At 37.3% G+C, this 22,012-nt stretch overlaps 1 protein-coding gene across 2 annotated transcripts in view; it reads right to left on the bottom strand.

The window, feature by feature from the left end:
* cdkal1 (CDK5 regulatory subunit associated protein 1-like 1) overlaps positions 1-22,012 on the bottom strand; it is a 196,009-nt gene that overhangs the window by 53,479 nt on the left and 120,518 nt on the right. For both annotated transcript variants that reach the window (XM_067510364.1, XM_067510365.1), the window contains exon 11: positions 5,043-5,223. In XM_067510364.1, the coding sequence (XP_067366465.1) occupies positions 5,043-5,223 (181 nt within the window). The remainder of the gene's footprint in view (positions 1-5,042; positions 5,224-22,012) is intronic.

The raw sequence follows: 22,012 nt of genomic DNA, 5'->3' as shown, positions 1-22,012 counted from the left end.
TGATGGCAGAAGCAGAATAAATTCAGAGATGTAGAGAAACAGCTGCTAATTTACATAGAGATTAAACCTAATTAGGGGGAGATTCATCCTGCAACAAGACAATGATCCAAAACATACTGCCAACACAACAAAATTATTCATTTAAGGGAAAAAGTGGAAGGAAATATCCCAAAACAAACAATGTGAGGTTTCAAGCTATATTAAACGAAATATTAAAACTGCTTTAAAACTATGTATTTGAATACTTTGGCTTACTTAAAATTGTGTGTGTGTTTGTCTGTGAACCTGCCACCACGTTGATGATGAATGATTGTTGTTACAATGAAATCCATCTGTTGTTGGCACCAGTGATGAATGCTGCTTCTAATGGGAATTGACATTACAAGGATGTACACACTTGAACTCATACACAAACTCCTGACTACTAGAAATAACATGCTAAATTATCTGCAAAATACTGTGAAAACACGCAATTCTGAAGTGCAATATCCATGATTAAGCTATGGTTTTTTGAGAGCTGAATACAATACTTTTATAGATACAATATTATAACAGGGGAATAACGGTCTTCAGACCGAACATACGGATCAAAGCTTTAAGTTTGTAACCAGCTCTGTGAGATGTCAACATGCAACACTTGTACGACGTGCTGAGATGCTTGTAAAAGAATATCTTGGCAGTATTTTGTCTCTGTGTGTCTTTTAACAATGTTCTGTTTCTCTTTTCCTTATTACCTCTCTGCAGCATCAACTAACTGCTTTGTTAGTTCTTTAAACTCAGGACTCAGGAGACCTATTTTTACACCCTGCAGAATAAAGTTGCTGTCTCCACCTCTAGCTAGTTAGAACTCTAGAATTAGCAGCATACTGATACCTATTTGGGTAGAAAATGCACTTTAATATGTCAAGCAAAAACTGTGACTGTTTTATCCCCTCCATTAGTGGACTGGGTCCTATTTAATCACGTGCAGACCTACCTGATCCCAGACAGCAACTTAACCATTAACTCAACCTTAATACCTGTTAGACTGCCTTTAGTGGAGTGTTATTATCTCCCCTGGTAGCTGTTTGAGAGTGTCTGTATTTTGAGACAGAGGGAGGGGAAAAAGCAGACCCATATGTGAGTAAGTATGCCTGTGTTTGTGTGTGTGTCCAAGCATAGATAAATGATAGTGGAGCCAGAAGATGGAGTTACTAGTGGCTAGCCAGATGTTTCACATTGACATCTGCTGGACTAGTGCCTCGTGGGTAATGGAGTTCTTAACCAATTATAATCTGGGGAAATTAAAAACAATGTCCCAATAGAACGGCTAATCTCATTCTCTATCACTTTATTCCTGTCTCTCTCTCCTGCAGATGCTCATTCTCAGCTCTTCCTCACATACCAACACACATCCCAACACACACACAGAAACACCACTCAGCACTCAGCAACTCCATTTATCAAGGCTAAGTTCTAGTCACCTGGGGATGATTATAGAGATCCAAGCTAATAGCATTCACATTCCCTTATTCTAAACATGCTCTCCTCCCTCTTTCCATCCCTCCACGCTGTGGTCTCCTATTCTTTCCATCTGCCTCTGTACTAACCTCCGCCTAGCTTTCTCCCATACATCATCTATTGCAATACATAATAGGTTAGACCTAGATATACCACACAACACCTGGACCTCATTGCAGATGGATGGTCACCAGCTCTGCGTTTTTCCTCTGCTTCACTCAAATCTGTCAGTGTATTTTTCTATAGTGTTTTTGTGACGGTTGAAAATCAGACAACTAAAGTGAAACCACACTGCTAGTAAAATTGTGTGTGTGTGCGTGTATATACTTGCATTTGCAAACTAGTTAGAGCCAAAACAAAAAATTATTTTCTAATCAAGTTAGGATCTTTTATCAAAGCAGGACATTTTACTTGTCCTAACAAATTAAAAGGGCTTTTTAAGGGTTAAGACTAAGTTTAAGAGTTAGGCATTTAGTTGTGACAGTTAGGGTTACGGTAAGGGTGTAACAAGTGAATTATGTCTATGATGGTCCTAACAAGAATAGAAATATAAATGTTTGTTTGTGTGAAAGTGTGAGCTTGTATGTTTCTAGATGAACATAGTAACTTTGTACATGTTTTTAAACAATGTGAAAAATGTCTAAATTGCAAAAATCAAGAGTTTCGCTTTCTCTGCTGTCACTTAAATGGCAGAGCCGTAGCATAAGCCAGCGGTTAGAAACAAGTACATACTGCTAGAGGTTTACAGGGACAGTGCAGTGTGTTTATGTTTGTATTGTGTTCAGAGTCAGAAACGTAATTACTTTGGGTAGGTCTTAGTTTTTGATATTGTTGCAGATCTGCTCCTAGTTTGTTATGTTGATGTGCCACATATGACCCTTGTTACTGGGGGAAAGAATATAGATTTAAGGAAGAAAGCTAATTCTGAATCAAGTCTTTTTTTAAGTTCCTGCAGACAGGAACTCAAGATTATATAAATAATGAATTGCCCAACAAATTTTCTGATCTATATTATAAAACTGATTTATAATGAAGAACCTACTCTCCTTTTTCACTTTTGTACACTGACATTAACCTTGGTGTTACGATAAGGGCAGTCTGCCCTATTTAAAGTAGAGGATTTTGGGTCTTCATTATCAAAGTCTGACTTTAACACCACAGGTTTGCTGAAGTTTTCTGGCTTGAACAAAGGACATTTGTGAAGGCAGTAAAAGAATTGTTAATGCTCAGTAGGGTGAAAAGGGTTAAAAATAATTTCTGGATTCCACCAGTAAACTACCATACAGTTCAAGTACCAATTTAAAACCTTTAACACCATTGTTAACATTCCAGGAGTGATCCGAAGACAAATATCACACTAAAGACAACGTGTGTGCTAATCTGGGAGGTTACAATGGATGGATGAGACAGACGTAGAACAATTTGGCTAAAGTAAAAGAATTATGTTTGATGAAGACCAATCAATATTTCCAGAACAAGAACCATATTCCATCTCCCATGGTAACAGTAGTATCATCATTGAGTTCCGCTTTGCTGTCTGTACAACAGGGTGGCTTCCAACTTTTATGGAGCTAAGTATACTGAGTTTTACAAGAAAATGGATCATGCAACAAGAAAACAACCCTAAACATGCAATTTGTTCAACCAAAGAATTGTTACATTTTTGTGTTTTGGAATGTATGACTCAAAGATTAGACCTAATCCTAAAATGTTGTGGAAGAACCTGAAGCAGGCAACACATGCAAAAACATGCCTGAGCTGCAGATATTCTGTTAAGAGGAATGAGCTGAAATCCCTCAAACCCGATGTGCAGAAAAATGCAGTGTATTTCTTGGGTTCCTGTTATCTAGTTTTATTGACCTGTGCCACTCTATTAACTTATCACTCAAGGGCTGGTCAAATTTTTCACGAGTGGTACATTATCAAGGCTCACAATGGGCAATATTCTATAGCTGTTTCTTTCTGCTTCACTTTATTTACTTCATCCTTCCTCACTCTCTTAGACCTCCTTCTGCCTCCTCTTCCTACTTCATCTAGTTCTCCATCCATCCCTCCTGTGGCTATTCCGCACAGTTGTGTTCCAGACAAACCATCTGGTGCACTTTATTAATGACTGACCCTACATGGCCTAGACGTCGCCTAACTGCCACCACTTGCTGTGTGCGTCTGTATGTCTGTGTGTGTATGTGTGTAGGAACAGGTGCGTGTTGACTGATGATCTGATGATATGTGCACCAATAAAGCAGGTATGCTGGTTGCAGGGCTTCAAGCATGTTGTTTAGATTCTCTCACCTTTTACAATTCCAAGTCACACAAAAAACTTACTTGAACGTTTCTATAAAAATGACTATGTAAAATAGATATTTGAAATCCAGTATGATAATGTAAACAAAACAATGTCCTTCTGTCACTCTTCTTTTAAAGGCCACCCTTTCGTGCCTGTGTGTGTGTGGAGCTGACAATTGTGTTTCTTGTTTATAGGATGAGTGTTAGCTACAACATCAAAATTGTTTTAGTTCATTAAAAACATAAATACAAACACCGATTAAAAAAATGATCACATGAAAAAAGAAAATGGTCATTTGAGAAACAAATGGTATTCCTGCCTCATGATATGTTAACTACCAAAGGAAAATTCCCTAAAACAATTTGAAAAATATAAAAATGAGAAAGCAATTTCTCAGATTTATATTTAATATAAAATTATATTCAACTACTGCCGTTTTAAGTAGAAAATCCTACTGCTAATTAGGAAATGAAAATTAATTTGACTGAAGTATAGGTATTTAAATCAATTATGAATCAAACTTTTGAAAGTAATTACAAATATATGAATTACAAAAATGTGGCTCTGCTAAAGACCAAAGCAGCTGAGAAACATAAGACACAGGGTCAAGAAAATGCAGTAGCTGCTGACGGTAATGTGACTGGTAATTTGCATTTCTCTCTTACATACTCTCTCTTGCCCACACCTTTGCAAACAATTATACATTCATTAGCTGCTAATTGTTTCATTTGTATTTGATAGAGAGGAAGAGACAGAATCTATCAGGAGCTGAGCTGTGTGGTGCCTCAGGATGCACTAGCTCAAATAGTCTTTAGATCTTAACTGTGAGAAATCTCTCATTTAAGAAGAAGTCAGAAGAAAACTGCTTCACAAAGTCTAGAAATATCTAAATGCACAGCCTTTTTTGTCAAAATGTTACAGATAGCAAATTGCTATCAAAGAGGATATTGCAGCTTTAACACTGCGCCACGTTGGCTTAACTGACAGATGTCTTGTTATGGGCACTGCCCTTTATCCCAACTCAGTCCTGCCCAGGTGTTCGTTCAGTTTTTCACTTTTTATTCATGGGTTACAGTGTAAACTGAGGGGGTCTGAATACTTTATGAAGCCGCTGGACAAACTGTGTCTGGAGAACACTGCTGTTGTCATGAGATGGTTTCAGCTACTTGAGTTTTTAAAATTAGGTCAGTTGAAATAAGTCTAAGATTAAGACTACTAGCAATAAAGGGGTCCTTGTCTGCTCATGTGCACTCACCACATGTGCTGGTACTTGCTCCATCTTTGCGGCAGGTGTACCAGGTCTTGGGTAGAACTGGTTGATGAAGAGACTGGGGAATCTATAGCATTTCACCAAAGCTAATGTTGCTTGGAAGTCTTCCTCTGTCTCACCAGGAAAACCACAGATTATATCTGTAGCAATGGTAACTCCTGGGACCCTAAGAGAAAGATCGAGAGAGCCAATCAAAACCCTAGGCAAACACTGCTACAAATCCTTATCTATTGATTATTGGCTGGCTCTCTGGGGTAATTGTAGCCAGCAGGGTATGAGAATAGATGCATTGATTAGTTCTATGCATTTTGTTTGTATTGATGGATGCCTTGCTTAAGAACTCCAATGATAGATCATCATTGTCTGTCAGAGGATTGTTATCTCTAGAGTACATACTTGACATTTACATACATCTACGTCTACTGTTTTAAGATGATGCTACCTGTTTCAAAGAAAAGGTGTAAAAAGCATTCAATATCATTATTAATGGCTAAAGTAGCTTTATGTTACCAGCAAGTGGCAAAATTAGCAAACGACAAAAACATATTTTCTGACACAAATTATCCTAAGCAGCAGAGTGTTGGGAGGTAGAATTTTATTTTGTTACAGTTTTTTACTCCTTAGAGCCAGAGTGGAAATGTTATGCAATATATCGATAAGTAAAAAAAAAAAAGTAATAATCCAAGACATTTACAAGCTTTGCTATGCTTTAGATGCAGTAATATGTTATATGGCAAACAGTCTGCTACAGGAAGACAGAATGTTATAAGGGATCAGTGATTTGGGAATGCTTCTTTTTGTTCCCCCCTTCGTTTCATCTTGATGGCCACCTTTTGGGGGACTGAGACACAGGACTTTCCCACAATGTTAGAAACATGTGTATTATAACAAGGACGTACATATGTGTGATGTTTTCTGTATTTCATTTCTAAACCCAACCTTACCCTGAGTTCTTTGTGCCTAACACTAACCTCATTGTTTTTCCGTGCAATTTCAACATAACCACGATTTATACACCAATGTAACAGAGAATGTGACTGCGAGGAGTCTGACAAGCAGGCTCCATCAATCCCGTGACATCAAAGGGTACCTTTGGCGAAGAGGCACCTACTCTCTCCCCCCGTAAGTTCCTGGAACTCGATTTAGTACGACCCACCGAGGGATCTTTTTTTTACCTCTGATGTTTTTATTCCTTAACTGTACACATTGCTTTATCTTATAGGTAAGAACATGGCTGCAGAAGTGCTTACCAAGCACAAGCAATGAACTGCAAAGTAAGAATATAAAGAATGTTCCACTGCCTGTTCAAATCCATAAAAACTGTAAGACATTAAGACAAGCTTGGAACACACACATAAACGACAGACTAATAATGGGAAAGACAGCTTAACAAAGACATCGAGAAAACAAGACATTTTATCTGCAGTCAACAACATGATGCATCTTTAATTACATTAAGTTCCTGCCTCTGCAACCCAATGATAACCTCTGACCTATTGATGAGTACCAATTGGCTGATGGTCATTAATATTAACCAACGGCCTGCAGGCACAGGCATCCTTGACCTTTTAGATCTGCTTGACAACTGCACTATGTTAAAGTAAAACTTCATAAATGAAAAAACAACAACCTGAGTGTGAAATGGTCGAAAAGCTATTTTTCTCTATTTATGATTACAATTAACTTCTTGGATGGCCCCCAGCATTGCTTTTAAACCCTCTGAAAATGTAACACAAAACACATATTTTTAATCATTTACTTTGTTAGAAAACAAAGGACCATTTGCAACTCAGTAGCCTCTGACAATAATTAATCACGTAAAGTGTCATTAAGATACGAAGCACGCCAGATTAATTTCTGGACCTGATGTTTCCTGTCTTGACTTGTGTCCAACTTTTTTTTGCAGGCAACGTTTTTTTTTTTTTTCACTTTTTTTCTATAAAGATATTTCTAAAATCACATTATTTATTCCTGCTTTATACTCTCAACACAAGAATGAAACATATCTATAATAAATACTATGCATCTGTATATAATATATAGATAAAATGTAATATAAAAGGATAATAAAATTAACAGTATGAACAAACAAGAATTTTTTTTCTGGCCCTGACATATAATCACATCTTCCCAGACTTTTATTTCTAATTTGCTGGGGCCCTTTGGTGGTAGTGGTGGTGAGGAGGTTTATACTGCAGCCAGTGTGTCCTTTATAGACTTACAGCAGTAGTAAAAAAATTTACACTTCTGCCCACAAAAATGTACAATTCAGGACATGAGTGCAAAGTAACACATAGAGATGTAATACTAAGGGAAAGAGCAGGGATACTGGTGTGAATTGGCTTTTGTGAATTTCCTGAGTTGGAGGCTGAGAGAAAGAAAAAAAAAAATCAGCCAAAACACACACACCCACTGTCATTTTGACACCTCTGTCGCTGTCAGATCTAAGGGTGATGGAGGTGTGATGTGTGATAATAATGAACAAGAACCACACTGATACTCTCCTTGTTAAAACAAGAGAGGAGAAATGTATCTTGTTATTGTGCACCTTTCAAAAATAATGTATAAAAAACAGAAAGAAGCAAAAATAGAGAGAAAGAAAGAAAGAAGCTCAAGAAGGAAAGAAGATTCGATTTCGATTCAACTTGCTTTCAATTAGACCAACACACGAAGAGGGCTATTTTTAAAACATCAAAACTGAAAAACACGTTTGCTTGCATAACCTGGAATGAACCTTGGTCACAAACTACTTAACAGAATTTAAACAGTGGGTAAAACTAACACACTTTCCCCAAACCCATTCAACTTTTTCCATACTTTCTATTTTGCATGACATTTGCATTTTAGGTGTCAGAAATGCTCTAAATGCTCAATGTATCAAATTGTCAGTAAAGCTTATACACAATGCTAAGTTACACACAGTGTATTTGTCAGATATATGACACCTTCTGTGAACTAGCTGTATTCATAGCAATTTAACATTAAACCAGGATATATTTGATGATAAATACTGTATACCATTTGAAAGAGAATTGAGAATCTCACAAATACTGAGAGCTGCAAGAACAGTGACACACAATGAACACACTGAAAGACAAAGTGAGGGCCTTTGGTTTGTGAAAAGGAGATAAACAGACAAAGCAGAACAGGATCTATTAAAGGGACATTATCTGGTGCATCAGGCCTGGAGGGAGAGTTAACAACGATTAGTATTGATTAGAGAATGACATCAGACAAAGTTTTCTTTACTAATAAAATAAAGAAAAATAATACAGAAATTGCTGCAGAGTGCATCAAGTTTAAAGTAATTAGATAAAGTCCAAGTTTGATTACAATCAAAAAGAACAAAAATCATACAGTATGCTAAGACGTAGGTTCATACAGAAACATGAGAAATACACACATATTTTATCTCTATATCTATATCTATATCCCTACGTATTTCATCAACAGCTAGCCACATGCTAATCTTACTAAAGTTTAATTTCATCAGTCACAACTGCAACAATCACTTAAACTTATCCCCTGTAAATTCTGCACCACCTTGAAAATTGCAACATACATAACATTTTTGGGTTTTGTTTTTCAAAGAAATGCACAAACTGGCATTTTGGGCCGCTTTAAAAAAATGTTAAGTGAAATCCTGGAGGGACTCATTTATACTGCAAAGACCCTACAGAGACCCCTCTGCCGGAGCCTGATTTGGACCTCCCAAGAAAGGGTTGTTTCCATCACTTGCACAGAAACCCCACCGCCAACTTGCAGTTTGGCAGTGCAATTGCAATGCGACACAGACACAGCAACAGTATAAATGCTCCCAACAGTGTAAGCCTATGGCGTAGTCTCTGCACAGATTCAGAGTCGTAAGGACCATGAATCAAGCTTCATGCTGTACCTCCTTAGCTACTTATGAATGCAAAGACACTACATCCCCTGAAGCCCTAAAAGACACACTGTAGTACCATTGCTCTACCAGTCTGAATAAACACTTACACTGGTAGAATGAGTTTGCAGGAGATGTCTTAATTAAGACTCAGAATAAGCACACAGCCAGCCCCCGATTTGTCTCAATAAGCTGAATTAAGCTTAAAAAGCATTCCATTGTCTAATGAACAATTATTAACAACGCCTTTACTTCACCCTCACATGTGTCTGCATACTTCTGCGTACATACTACTGTAAGTTTCCATAAAGACACAGCCACACTCTTGATTATATATACTGTACTAAAGAGGTTCACAAGTACACAAGCTTATTTGCAAAACAGATGCCAGTGAGTGGCCCCTGCGATAAGATGAAGGTAATATCAGTGGGACAGAAGAACTTGGTAAAATGACAGCAAGGAGAAAACAGATGAGTGTGGCATGGAGTAGGAGAAAACAGGGCGATGGGTGGAGGGATAAAAGGATGAGTGGATGAAAAACAATCGAGGAAGGTAAATAATTACTTATTCATTTGCCGGAAAGAGACTGTGCTACCCATCTGTGCTCCAGTGTGTGTGTTCTCTGAAATGATAATGCGCGGCACACTGGGGGCACTATAGTGTAGGAGTCGCAAAGTGAAAGGAGACAGACATGGCAAGGAACAGCGCGGGGCTGTGGGGAGATTAGCGTTTTAATGTAAAAAGCTGCCGTCTTGAGAAAACTCAATGGCTAAATCAGATCACGTTTATGTGTAATCTAATGGCTTTACTAACATGTGTGACTGTGTAAAAAAGCAGCAGCTGGGGACACAGTAAACACTCTGTATGAAAATTATGTTTAAGTCCGACATAAGCAGCGGTTATGTCAGCACAAGCAGTACGGGTATTTGCAATCAACGTTAGATCTTCATAAGAATCATCTTTCCACTAATACACAGAAAATATGTTACAATTGTATGATTTTAAAGTTTAAATTACAAATCCCTTTTTTAAATTGTAAGAGTATATTAATTCACCCCAATACTATGAAATTTCTCAAAGACAATTGTTAAACTCAGACAGCTACTTGCTGGTCCATCACTTGTCACATTGTTGTTAGATTGTTAGATTAAAAGGATGTTTTGAAAGCTAAAATGAATTCCCTCTGTGAATTATGCAGCAGCACAAAGTAATTTCTGTAATGTTGACAGTATGTTTTTCAAAATGCTGCGGATGTGTCACTGTTACTAGGTCAAACTCAAAATACTTTTTGATTAGTGGAGTTTTTAATATCAGAAACCATCCATACAGCTGATACCTTGCAAAATAACCTTGACTTTTACCAGCCTGTGAAATGAGAAAAAAGAGAAATTATCTTTTTTTGACTTATTGCCTCTTTAAATCCTATTCAAACATACAGTATACGCAACAGTGGTGCTTTAAAGGTCAAAAGTAGCTTTGTTTGCAGTCTTACTGAAATCAAACGTCTTTTGAAGATGTGATCAAAACCACAGAACACACACACACACACACACACATATACACACAACACCAAAACATCATGTCATATGTTTAACATTTAGTGTTACTGCTTCCTGAAATACATTTAATGGAAAACTGTCAGTGAAGCTCAATAAACACATCATTTGCATGGTGTTATCCAGGTCAGTTCTTTCTTGGTTTCCATCTTGATTTTTGTTTATGTTGCTTGTCTTTTTTTTCCTCAGTTTGTTCAGAGGTGTGGTTTTCTTATGTTGATCTTTTTTATCTATATTGTATTGTTGATGTGATGTGTACTTTAGTTTATGAGTCCTGCTTTTATGTGAACTTACAAAATATTACAAGCATTTCACACCCAGTTCATCATTTGGAAAATGATTCCTTCCTAAAACTGGAGACAGAAGGAACCTAAGGGGAAAGAATAAGGACACTTTTGAGGTCTGTGGGCAATCACTAAGATCCTTAAGTGTTTGATTTAGCTGTGGCAGCTGGAGGTAATGGCACTGTCATGTAGCAGCTCAATTTACAGGGCCAGAAAAAGAGAGAGAGGGAAAGAGGTCTGCTTGGCTATCATTCACTTTCCTCACACATTTCCACCAACAAGAATGAAGAAGGGGACTGTCGGAACCCTACCTAAGTGACGGCAAGCATGTCCTTAATACCCGATTACATCTGATAACAGGGCTGAATGGAAGTAATGACATCCAACTCATTCTATTTGTTTGTGTGAAAAACCTCAAGCATCTGAACTCTTTGTGACGCGTTTGATTAAACCACACATAAGTTCATCTTCAGGTCATATAATTTGTTGCATCACTTTGTATGTTTAGTGGGTGTGTTCAATAAAGACATAAAGGATCACGACTGTGTTTTAACAGCTTAGAAATATTGTTTTCTGATATTTGTGATCAGATCAACTTTCATTACCAATTTGTGCAAAAAAATAAAAAATAAAAAAAGAAGAAATTGCTAACAGTGCCATTACTTTTTTTTGCAATTGTACAAATGTTCTAAATATGCAGATTGGATGTTTCCAAAAGCTAAAAAAGCACCAATTAATGCAGTAGGTGTGTGAGACAAGCAGACAGTTGAATTCTGGAATTTTGCTATACAGACATTTATTGACTGATGGTTGCAAAAGAGGTAAAAGCTGACTGTCGAGAGGTGACAGACAAATTATTGGTTGGAAGACAGAATGAGACAGGTGACGGCTTCAGTTGGTCTGAGAAAAGCTGTCAAAGAGTCAAAGACTTTTTCAACCTCCATCTCCTGCTCATATTTACTCAAATCCTTGCTTTCTCTTAGTATGTCTCGTGGGTTCAGAAAGTTGATAGTGGGAAGACTTTTTTTTTTTTCAAAAACCTTAGACACAAACACGTACACACACAAGCAGACCGTACTATATTGATACACCGAGCTATGACATTATTCCTGAATTAAGAACTCTCACAATTTGCCATATCATGTCTTTAATTATTGTTTCTCTTCAGCTATATTATGTATCTTTAATGGTGGTGAATAGTATTCAGTTTTTAATATTTGTAAATGATGTGTACGATTATGCTTTTTTTAAACAATGTTTTTTTAAGGCAAATTTTCTCATTCGTTGCAATAGGTATACAACTGATTTTAAATTTAAGTGTAAATGTAATGTGTAAACATGTTGGCAATGCCGTTAGTCTATGACATGAATACCAAGTCATTTGTCTCCTAAGCTCCAGTACAAAATAACCTCTGTCTTTCTTTGTAGCAGGTCATTTGTAAAGATTGAGGTGACTGCTGTGGAATAAATGGAGAGCCAAGTAAATAATGATCCCACTGGAGTCATCAGTAAACTTTATCATTTAATGAAACGGCCTGAACACAGCAGAGCAGAAATGCAGTTCAATTTAGCATCCATACACACGCAAACACACACACACAACATTAGCCTTGGAAAAGGGTAATGAGAACACACACACACACATACACATTTCATTAGTCTGAGGCAGGAGTAATAAGAGCACACAGACACCACAAATCCATTCATTCACTCACACAAGCTGCACATGCAAACACACACACACACACACACACACTATCTATATGTATCTATCTATCTATCTCTCTCTCTATAGAGAGAGAAAGATGTGTATATATATCAATCTATATCTATCTATGTATCTCTCTCTTTCTCTCTCTCTCTCTATATTTATATATAGTAAGAAGGCTGCAGAGTAAGGGTGACATTCGTAAGATTTTAGTCATGCGTTAAATGGATGATCTCCCTGTGCTTTATTTCAATTTAATCCAACCTTCAATGACACACCAGCAGCATACAATTCATTTTGCTATCTTTCAGTGCTGATCTGACCTGCACAGATATGGATGACATAAAAGCACAGGATAAAAGCTTGACATAACAGCCTTACCTGCATCAATGAATGTTGGACATGTGTAACTGTTAGTGAAACCGTTTTTGTCCTTTTTCTATCAAACTGCTCTCTCACATAAAGATGGAAATATTGCATATGACATAAATTGCTGAAACAAGTAGCTACACACATCATAACTATCTATGAAAACGGATTCAATGAAATTGAAGGGAATAGTTATGCCAGCACTGAGCAGCTTACTTGTCCAAGTAGATCAAACACATGACATAGGGAGAAGCAGCAGCAGAAGGGCAACACACGATTTTAGAAGGAAAGATTTTTGATTAACGGTGAAGTTAGTAAGTTTTTCTGTTAGACAGATAATTAACTGGCTAATTGTTTTTAACTAATCATTTATGAATCATTAAGCTGACAGCTGCTAGAGCACAAGAATGACATCATTTTGGCATTTTTCAAGAATGAGAAAGAATATGTCAAGCAAAATCAATTAGTGTCCCTTAATATGGGACTTCTTCAGTAAAATGAGCAACATCAGAGGGACTTTGATAGTTTACAAGACAGTCAGTTAAAAAGATAATATCAAATAGGGTTAACTACACCGCTCACAAGGGGGATGTCCATTTTACTTCTTTTCCCACTTTAATACAGCTAATCACACAGTAATGTAAACCACTGCTCACTGCTGCTTCACTTTCTATTCAATATCGATATATTCATCTATATGCATTATCTAGCCAGTCTCTCTGATGACCTTCGACCTTGATCAATATTCCTTGAAAAGCTATGTACAAACAAACAGAAAGATCTTAGTTTTCCTCTTAACAGTCTGAGTGCCTTGGGTTACAGAACTGGCATAACTTCTGAAATCCAAAACCCAGTGAACATCTAACAGCAGATGAACAGTAATGGTGTGGGGTAACAGTGCATTCCTCAGGGTTTAATAGCTCAACACTGCCAAACATTGCTTAACCTTCATGCTTACTATTGTGGCGGCAAATTTGCCTCCCTGCGGAACACAGAGTGCAGGTATTTAGAAACACACACACACAGAAGCATTTAATCAGCAGAGCTTGCTGCTGTTCTCAGCCTCAAGTGTGACATTCCACTTGAGACTGAGAACAGCAGCAACTGTTGCACAATGGGAAAGTCCCAAACACAGTGTCACTCAAACACACACACAAACACAAACAGATTATGGTCTGTCAACTGTGAGTTAAACTGTGCGTTTGAAAATAAGCTCTCAGAAGAAGGATGAATCAAACAAGAGAAATATGATATAAGGGAGAGAGCAACTGAAAGGTGAGTCAGACAGCTAAACATTACTGTGATCCTACATGTACCTAGTTAATCTTGCGTGTGTACTGTGGAAGGTTGCCAGCAAATGGAAAGTTAGCACATTGCTGCCTTGTTACTAGACTTTTCATTTTGTTTGAGAAAGGTTGTTTACCTGTTCATATTGTACAGCCATGCTACCTTATTTTCAGTCATGTATATCTGCGAAGATTCAGGTCTAATCTTGCTGTACTGCATCAGCAATACCTAAAAAAAATATTTGTCTTCTAGTCAAACACATTGCTAACTGTGGTTACCTTCAGATGTAACATGGTATTGTTTTTCTGTATGCTTTATGATGCAAAATTGTATTTATGACCCATAAACTTAATTAACAAACCCTGATTGAGCAAGTCTGGTTTTGAGCAAGGCAGTTTTTAAATCATACTAGATGAATAAAATGGGAACAAACAGTCTGTGTCTACAGGTAAATCTGATTTCATGCTGTTTTAGTTTGTACTTAGTGTATTCTGTGCAGTGGGAAAGTCAATGTACTTCACACAAGTGTACAAATAACATTTGTTTGAAGGGAAAAAGGGAAACGTGGGAAACTGTGGTAAATCAAATATAAAATCAGTCCTGCAGAAACACAGATAACCTTGAGGCCCATGAGTCAAACCCACACTAAAGTGTTTCATGATAAAAATGATACTTTGTTACTAAAGGACAATATTGACCCACCACTTCTGTGATGTCTGACCAACTTTGCCTCAAACTTGTCATGAAAAACGTATGCTGATAATAAACAGGAAATAAGAGTGGATGACATCATCTTCAAATAAATGTTATCAGTGTTTTGAGTTTAAATTAAATGGGCTCCAGAGCTAGAGTTCAGATTTATGGTGATGTAGTTCAAAGCAAGATAAAGGCTCGTTCTAGGTATGTATACCTAACGGGATTACCTATTTTACCACCTGCTCTTTGTGACCACTGAGAAGGAGAGAGTTTTACTGCTGCTCTGATATATTTTGATGACACACACACACGCACTAGTTACATAAGTGTCTACTCTGTCCATCTGTGTTTTTTCTTCTCACTCTCTCGTCTTATGCTTTTACATTTGTGTGTGTTCTATTCTGTCTAAAACAGGAAGGATAGGTAATGTGGTCTTAGAGTCCTAATAATAAATTAACACTACATAATGAAAGAAAACTTAAATCCTGTAATTATAGTGAAGTTATGAGCTGTGTGTGAGTGTGTGGGGAGGAAATATGGTATTATCCAGGGGAAGTATCAATAAGACAAGGATGTGTTGGGAACTGCCAAGACTCATTATCCACAAGCCATTTCTCCCACTCAAGTCCAAGTATAGACACACACACACACACACACACACACACACACACACACACACACACACACACACACACACACACACACACACACTTCTTAAGTTAATGACTGAGCCAATTCACAACACCAGATTTAGAGGCACAAACAGACAGGTATGTAGGCACCTTCCTTCCTTCCTGGATTAAAAGAGTTCATTTCCAAACAGCATAAAACAAGCACGCAAACACATACGTATCCCCATACCTTTCTCTGATTTTAAGATAAACTGCTGGAAGGGAATTCTTGCATTGTTTGACTCTGCACATCCACAGCTCCACAACAACAGAAGCAATAGTAACAGAACGACACTCAAAGAGGTTAATGTTTAGATCATTGAGGGAAAAAAAGACAATGACAAAACAAATGGCAGGTACAGTATATAGATTCAAGTAGTTCTGAGAACATGGGTGTGTGTGCAACGTGTACCCTGTGCCTATGACTAAAGCAGGCTGTTTGTTTGTTGTACATGTTCTTATTTTATCTGTAGTTAAATAAGGGTATCAAATCAAAGGCATAGTCAAAACACACCCAGAAACCCTTACCCTCTTTCACTTACTTAACGTGCTGAATCATAAGCTGGAGGGGGAGAAGAGAAGGGAGGGGTAAAGTTTTGACAAATCCCGCCACGGTGGCAGGTTATAGCGGCAAACCTGCCTCGCTTACTATTCTCTTACCGCGTTTTTTTTAATCCTTTCTTCTTTCCCTCTCTTTATCCCCCACAATCATTTTTTTTAAATTTTTGTTTGTGTGTTTTCTTTTCCCGCTGCCTTCAGGGACCTGCTGCCTCTCCTATCTCTACTATTGCAGTGAAACATTAGCTCTTGCAAGTATGAAACTCGCAAACTAATGACGGTATGTCTTTAACAGGCTCCATCCATCCTGTATAGTCACGCTACTGATGCATGTGTCCTACCATAACCCAGGGAGGTCTGACATAACCCTGTCACTCCTCCTGACTAATAGAGATGACTAACATGTGCACATACACAAACATAAGAATACAGAGAGCACACAAACACCACTATCTGAGAGCCGTTTGTTTAGAGATAGTACACTTAAGTGAGACTGTGACAGACAGAAAGTCTGATCTCAACACATGATATCAACAGTCACAGCGTCTCTCTGCCGCCACACTGAGCATTGCAACACATCACTATCACTTGTTGTGATACTAAAGGTGTTACTAAAACTAAGACTTCTCAGCAATCCAGTCCTGGTTGTTTTATAAATTAGAAAACAGAAAATGTTTCCATTGTTACTTTTTCAGAATCAGCTCTCTACACAACAGAGTTATGTTGATTTGAAAGAAATTCAATCTAAGAAGGCTCTAATAGAGTTATAATTATTTTACCTCTCTTTTTCTTCAGTATCCATCAAATGTTGCCCATCAATTGAGACTGTCAAAATGGAACTAATTAAAGCACGTGTCTGTACGGTGGCCCCTAGCGACAAAGCATGTACAAATACAAAAACGCAAACAAAAAAGAAATATGTTGCAAATCAGAAAACAGGAACAATCAGGAATATGCAAACAAAAATGAAAAACACTATAACACAGAAATGTAGAAAATGGAAATTTCCAAACCAGAAGTGTTCCCTGTCGATAGCGGCAGTGATGAGTTTGTGACAACTGAGGCAGGAAGTCTAACCCGGGCTGAAAGCTGCTCTAAATGTCGTCCTAGAACTGCTATTAAGTCCCTTTATATAGTTTTGGTCATTTTTCAGATAAGAAAATAACCATTTAGATTTAGAGTAAGTGGGCAGTTTATCCAAATATTGTCTATTTGTAAGTTTGTAGTTTGAGTATTGAATTTCAAATGCTATGTAACAATAAATAAATAAATAAAAAAGAAAAGAAATATATATACACACTGGTTTGATTGAATCTGAATTACTGGGGAATTATCTGCATCTGTTCTATTTTTAAAATTATGTTTCACAGATACAAAAACAGATACCAAACTTTATATCGTCTCAACCAAAACTTTGTTTAATGCCATAATTTATTCTGATTAAGCAATGATCTTGTGTTTGAGTGTCTGGGTTAGGAGTCGTTTTGTCTAGGATTACATCTGTAAACCTTGTGTGTACAGACTTTGTAGCCTAATGTGCATGTTTTAGCAATGTGGGAGTATACCGGAGCACCAGGAGAAAACCCACACAGACGTGGTCACTGAGTGACTGCAATAATTGTCACTGAGTGTGTTTACATGGACTTAAGTAACCAGGTTATAGTCAGCTTTCTTGGGAAAGCTGATTTCTTAGGTCTTATAAAGAGGAAAGCTGGTTTCCAAAATCAGGGTAGAGGATTATAGAAACCTGGTTTCCCCAGGACGATTTCAGTCAGAGAATTCCCTGCCAACACTAAGTGCCTTGTGGAAGTCACTTTCCCCAACGGTTTTTTAAAATTCAGATGGTTGAGAATCACCTGATTGTATCTTTCCGTTCCCCCGTATGCTGTCACTCTGCTAAGTCATAAACACATACACCGAAAAGTCAGCTACTACAGAGCGTTTTCTGCATTTCTGTGTTGTAGCGAGTTTCCTTTTTGTTTGAGTTTTAAAATTTGTAGGCTCTTTCTGATTTGCAGTACGATTTCTTTTTGTGTGCGCTTTTATATTTGTTCATGCTTTGTCCCTAGGAGCCACCGTATGTCTGAACCTTGGCGGTCCCAACAAAATAATAACCTTCAAGTTATGCATATTTAATTATAAACCATTTATTCATGTATACAGATCTACATAGTAATCCGCTTCAGGCTAAAAACATTGCAATTAACTTAATTTTGTGTTATACTATTACTTTGCAACAACAAAAACATGCCATTGGTGCAATCTCTAAAGTAGAATTGCTGTTTGGAAACTAAGTCTACAGAAAGTAAGAAAGTATAAAAATTAAGAGGATAAGTTATTACTCAAATGATCTATGTGAGAACTAGTCAGAATCTAGTCATATCTTGTTTTAACCGAGGGCACATAGGCTTGGGTTACTATTTAGCCAAATGTTAAAGAGAGAAGGAAACAGTGTTATCATCTCATCAACAACAGGATTAAAGCCAGTGGCTTGTGAATATAAGGTTTGCATATCGGCTCTATGAATCACCAGGGTGTTTATAACAGCTGTATATTTAAAATGTGTGAAGTGATAAAATGTTTTCCTCAAGAAATAATGGTTTCCACCTTTACAGCTGGTCTAATATATGCGCTGAAAAGCCCTGAGACCACCCAGAGACTGGCCTCGTCTCCAGTCATCTGTTTTGTAACAATCAAAACATTATAAGGCAAAGGTCAAGTAATTTTAGATCATAAAATAAGATCAGATGCAGCCAAAAAGTCTGTTTTGGCACACTTTGCAAAGGCTAACATGTTGAGAATTTAGTAGAGACAACAGAAAACAAAATTATGCTTTAGAGACGCTTTAGTTCAGTTGTGTAATAGGTCACATTGACTTCATTCACTAGTAATCTGTGAAGGGAAGAGAAAGCACATAAAAAGTTTAATATTTTTATGGCTTAACCCATTGAAGCAATAAAATAAAACACAAATGCTCAAGCTGAAATTGACAGGAGAGTGCTAGGTTTTCAAAGGTCTTGGTACAGATCATGGGTCATTGTGCCAGTCAACTGCAGAGTTTACACAGATTAATCATATCTTTAACTATTCAGATCCACATTCCAGTGGGACCATGACTGTAAAAAAGTCCACAGCAGTTGACATACGCTCTTAACGTTATGTAAACTTCAATACATCGATTACTAAAGTGCAGATTTGCTGCAACATTTGTATTACTTGTTATTAGTTTCCTTATTATTACTTTGAGTGTTTTTGTCATAAAGAATCACAGAAACTAGAATTTATCAAATAAAGAAATATATTTACACATTTGCTGGCAGGCACGTGAGTGAGTCTCTTATTGGGAGAAAGGCCCAGATTGGTTTTCAGAAGTCATGAACAAGTAACCTGCAGGGAAACAACCTAAAAACCTGAGGGAAACCGAGGAAGGTCTGAGGACCACTAAACAACGAAGTTCTCCCCTGTGTGTCACATTCTGGTAAAATAAAGACCTGTACCTCCCTCTTTCTATTCGACCCAACCAGTGCTAAAGTTCAACATTAATACTACCATATTCTACTCATCTGCACACATACACTACACACATAATCCCCAACCCACAAATAATTCATTTTGAGGCCTTTCATCCAAGGTCCCTGTGGCTCAAAAACACTTAATCCTCTGGAGCAGTTCAGTAAAAATCAGCCCTAATATTATGGTAAAATATAAAACAACTGTGGAAAATCCCCTGACCATGTTTGTGCTTCCTGTAACCGCCTTATTCCACTGTAACAGGATTTTCTCTGTACATCATTACATAAAGACTGCACTTCATTATGTGATTTACAGTGATAAAAGCAGAGGAAAGAGTGAAAGAAAAAAGTCTGTGCTTGTGCTTGCAGACAAGGATACATTAACAATCTTAACGAAATAATTATTCAACTGATTGTTAGAAGTATGCATGGTAGAAGACAATTCAGTCATAAAAACCTAGAAATTAGTAATATAATGTAATTCTGAAAAGGACAAATATACAGTGAAAAAGATGATAAGGCTGATCAAAACAACTATACTAGGCATACTCATGCCAAACATAGGATGTGCCTAAAGGTGATATTTCATAATTACCGGTGTGTTGGTAGGTTTTCATTGTTCTGCAGCACATTCAAATAATGAATCTATCACCAATCATAAACTCTAAGTACCACCTACTATCGAGCAGCTGGGGCTACACTGTGTTTTTTAAGTTATTGAAGATATTTTAAATTTTATGTAAATTCTTTGAATTTGAAGCCACTGTTTTCTGACAATAAATCAAACTATGCTGTTTAATTATCTTTCAGTTTCCAAATTCTCTAGAGTCATTCATTTCCTCAAGTTTCAGGAGCAGTTATAGTGACTGCGTTTACATGGAATTTCTCGGGAAAGCTGATTTGTTAAGTGTTATGTATGCGGGAAAGCTGGTTTCCGAAATCGGGGTAGGGGATTAGGGAAACCTGGTTTCCTCAGGTAGATTTCTGTCGAAGAACGCAGAATAAGCTACCATGTATACGCGTAACCAGGTTTCTAATCGGCTTTCTCCAACTGTGCATGTCCATAACCAAAGGCTGCAGACAGTAAGCTGCATGCACCTGAGTGAAAGAATGTATGAAAGTAGAGATTGTTAACGGGTTAATGGGGCAATGCCACCTCATTTTAAGACAAAGTCCGTGTAAGTTCTGACAGAAAAACTTAATTTACACAAAGTGTCTTGTAGAAGTCATTTTCCCCTGTGGATTTAAAATATTCAGACTGTTGTAGATCAGATTCATGTTTCTTTCTTTTCTCTCTCCCTGCGCTGTCACTCTGCTGCGATACAAACACACACACACAGGCACACAGAGAAAGAAAGAGAAAAGTAAAAAAGAAGCGTTTTCCGTCATTATATAGTTAAAACTTGACTATAAGTTGACTGAAGTTCAAAAAGTAATTCAAGATCTTCAGCGGTAAAGGCTGGAAAACTGGGAGGTTTGATGTCAGTCAGTTAGTATCCAGGTTAAAGTTGGATGTCTTAAGAAAGATGATTCCTTAACTGTCACTGAAGTAGAAAACGTAGTTTCTGTAATTGAGGAAGAGGATTACAGAAACCTGATTTCCCACATTAGATTTTTCAGGGAGGACACAGATTTCCCTGTCTTGTATATGTTCGCTCATATTCCTAAACAACGTTTTACTACAACACATGCGCATGATGAGAGGCTGCAAACAGGGCAGGTGGTGATGAGAAAGGATGAATTACACAGAATGTTGCAAACTTGTTTGAAAATCAATGTCAGCCAAAAGTCCGGCTAAATCTGGAAATAACAAAATGCCTTGAATAAGTCTAAATAATTATTTTTTCATTCAGACAGTTGAAGCTTTTGTCTCCTTGACTTCCTCTCCCTGTGCAGCAGTCACTCTGCTCCACACACACAGCAAATAGCAAGGAAAGAAAGAATTAAGAGAAAAAAACAACAGCTTTTTTTGTTCAAATCTGTGGGTCATGCTTCCAAAATAATTCTGAGCTAAAGGAGAAGTCACATTATTTTTTAAGCTGGTTTCTGTGCGTGTATGTAAACTTTTTCAATTCCTCATAAAAACTGTTTTCACTAACTAACCTGTAAAGACAGTCTGTGCGTTTCTGAATAACTATGATAATATTGTCATTCAGTCTTTTGCTCCGCGTTAAAAGTGTCAAATCTTTGAACAACTGGAAACATCACATGGTTATAACATTTCATCAACAGTGCATTATGGCATTAAACCATTTTGGCAAATAATTTAAATGTATGTAGCTGGATAGAAGATTAAACAAAAACAACAAAAGAAAAATGAAAAACAGCTTATATGGATGTTAGTATGAATGGTCTATTTGTGTCTCCCATGTCCATTTGTCATACTGTCTTCAGCTAAATCACTCTCTCACTCACACTCTCACACACACAC

Source organism: Channa argus, chromosome 7, assembly GCF_033026475.1.
Source record: "Channa argus isolate prfri chromosome 7, Channa argus male v1.0, whole genome shotgun sequence".
Classification (NCBI taxonomy): Eukaryota; Metazoa; Chordata; class Actinopteri; order Anabantiformes; family Channidae; genus Channa; species Channa argus.
Note: the sequence above shows the minus strand (reverse complement) of the source record. Positions and strands in the feature narration are given on the sequence as shown.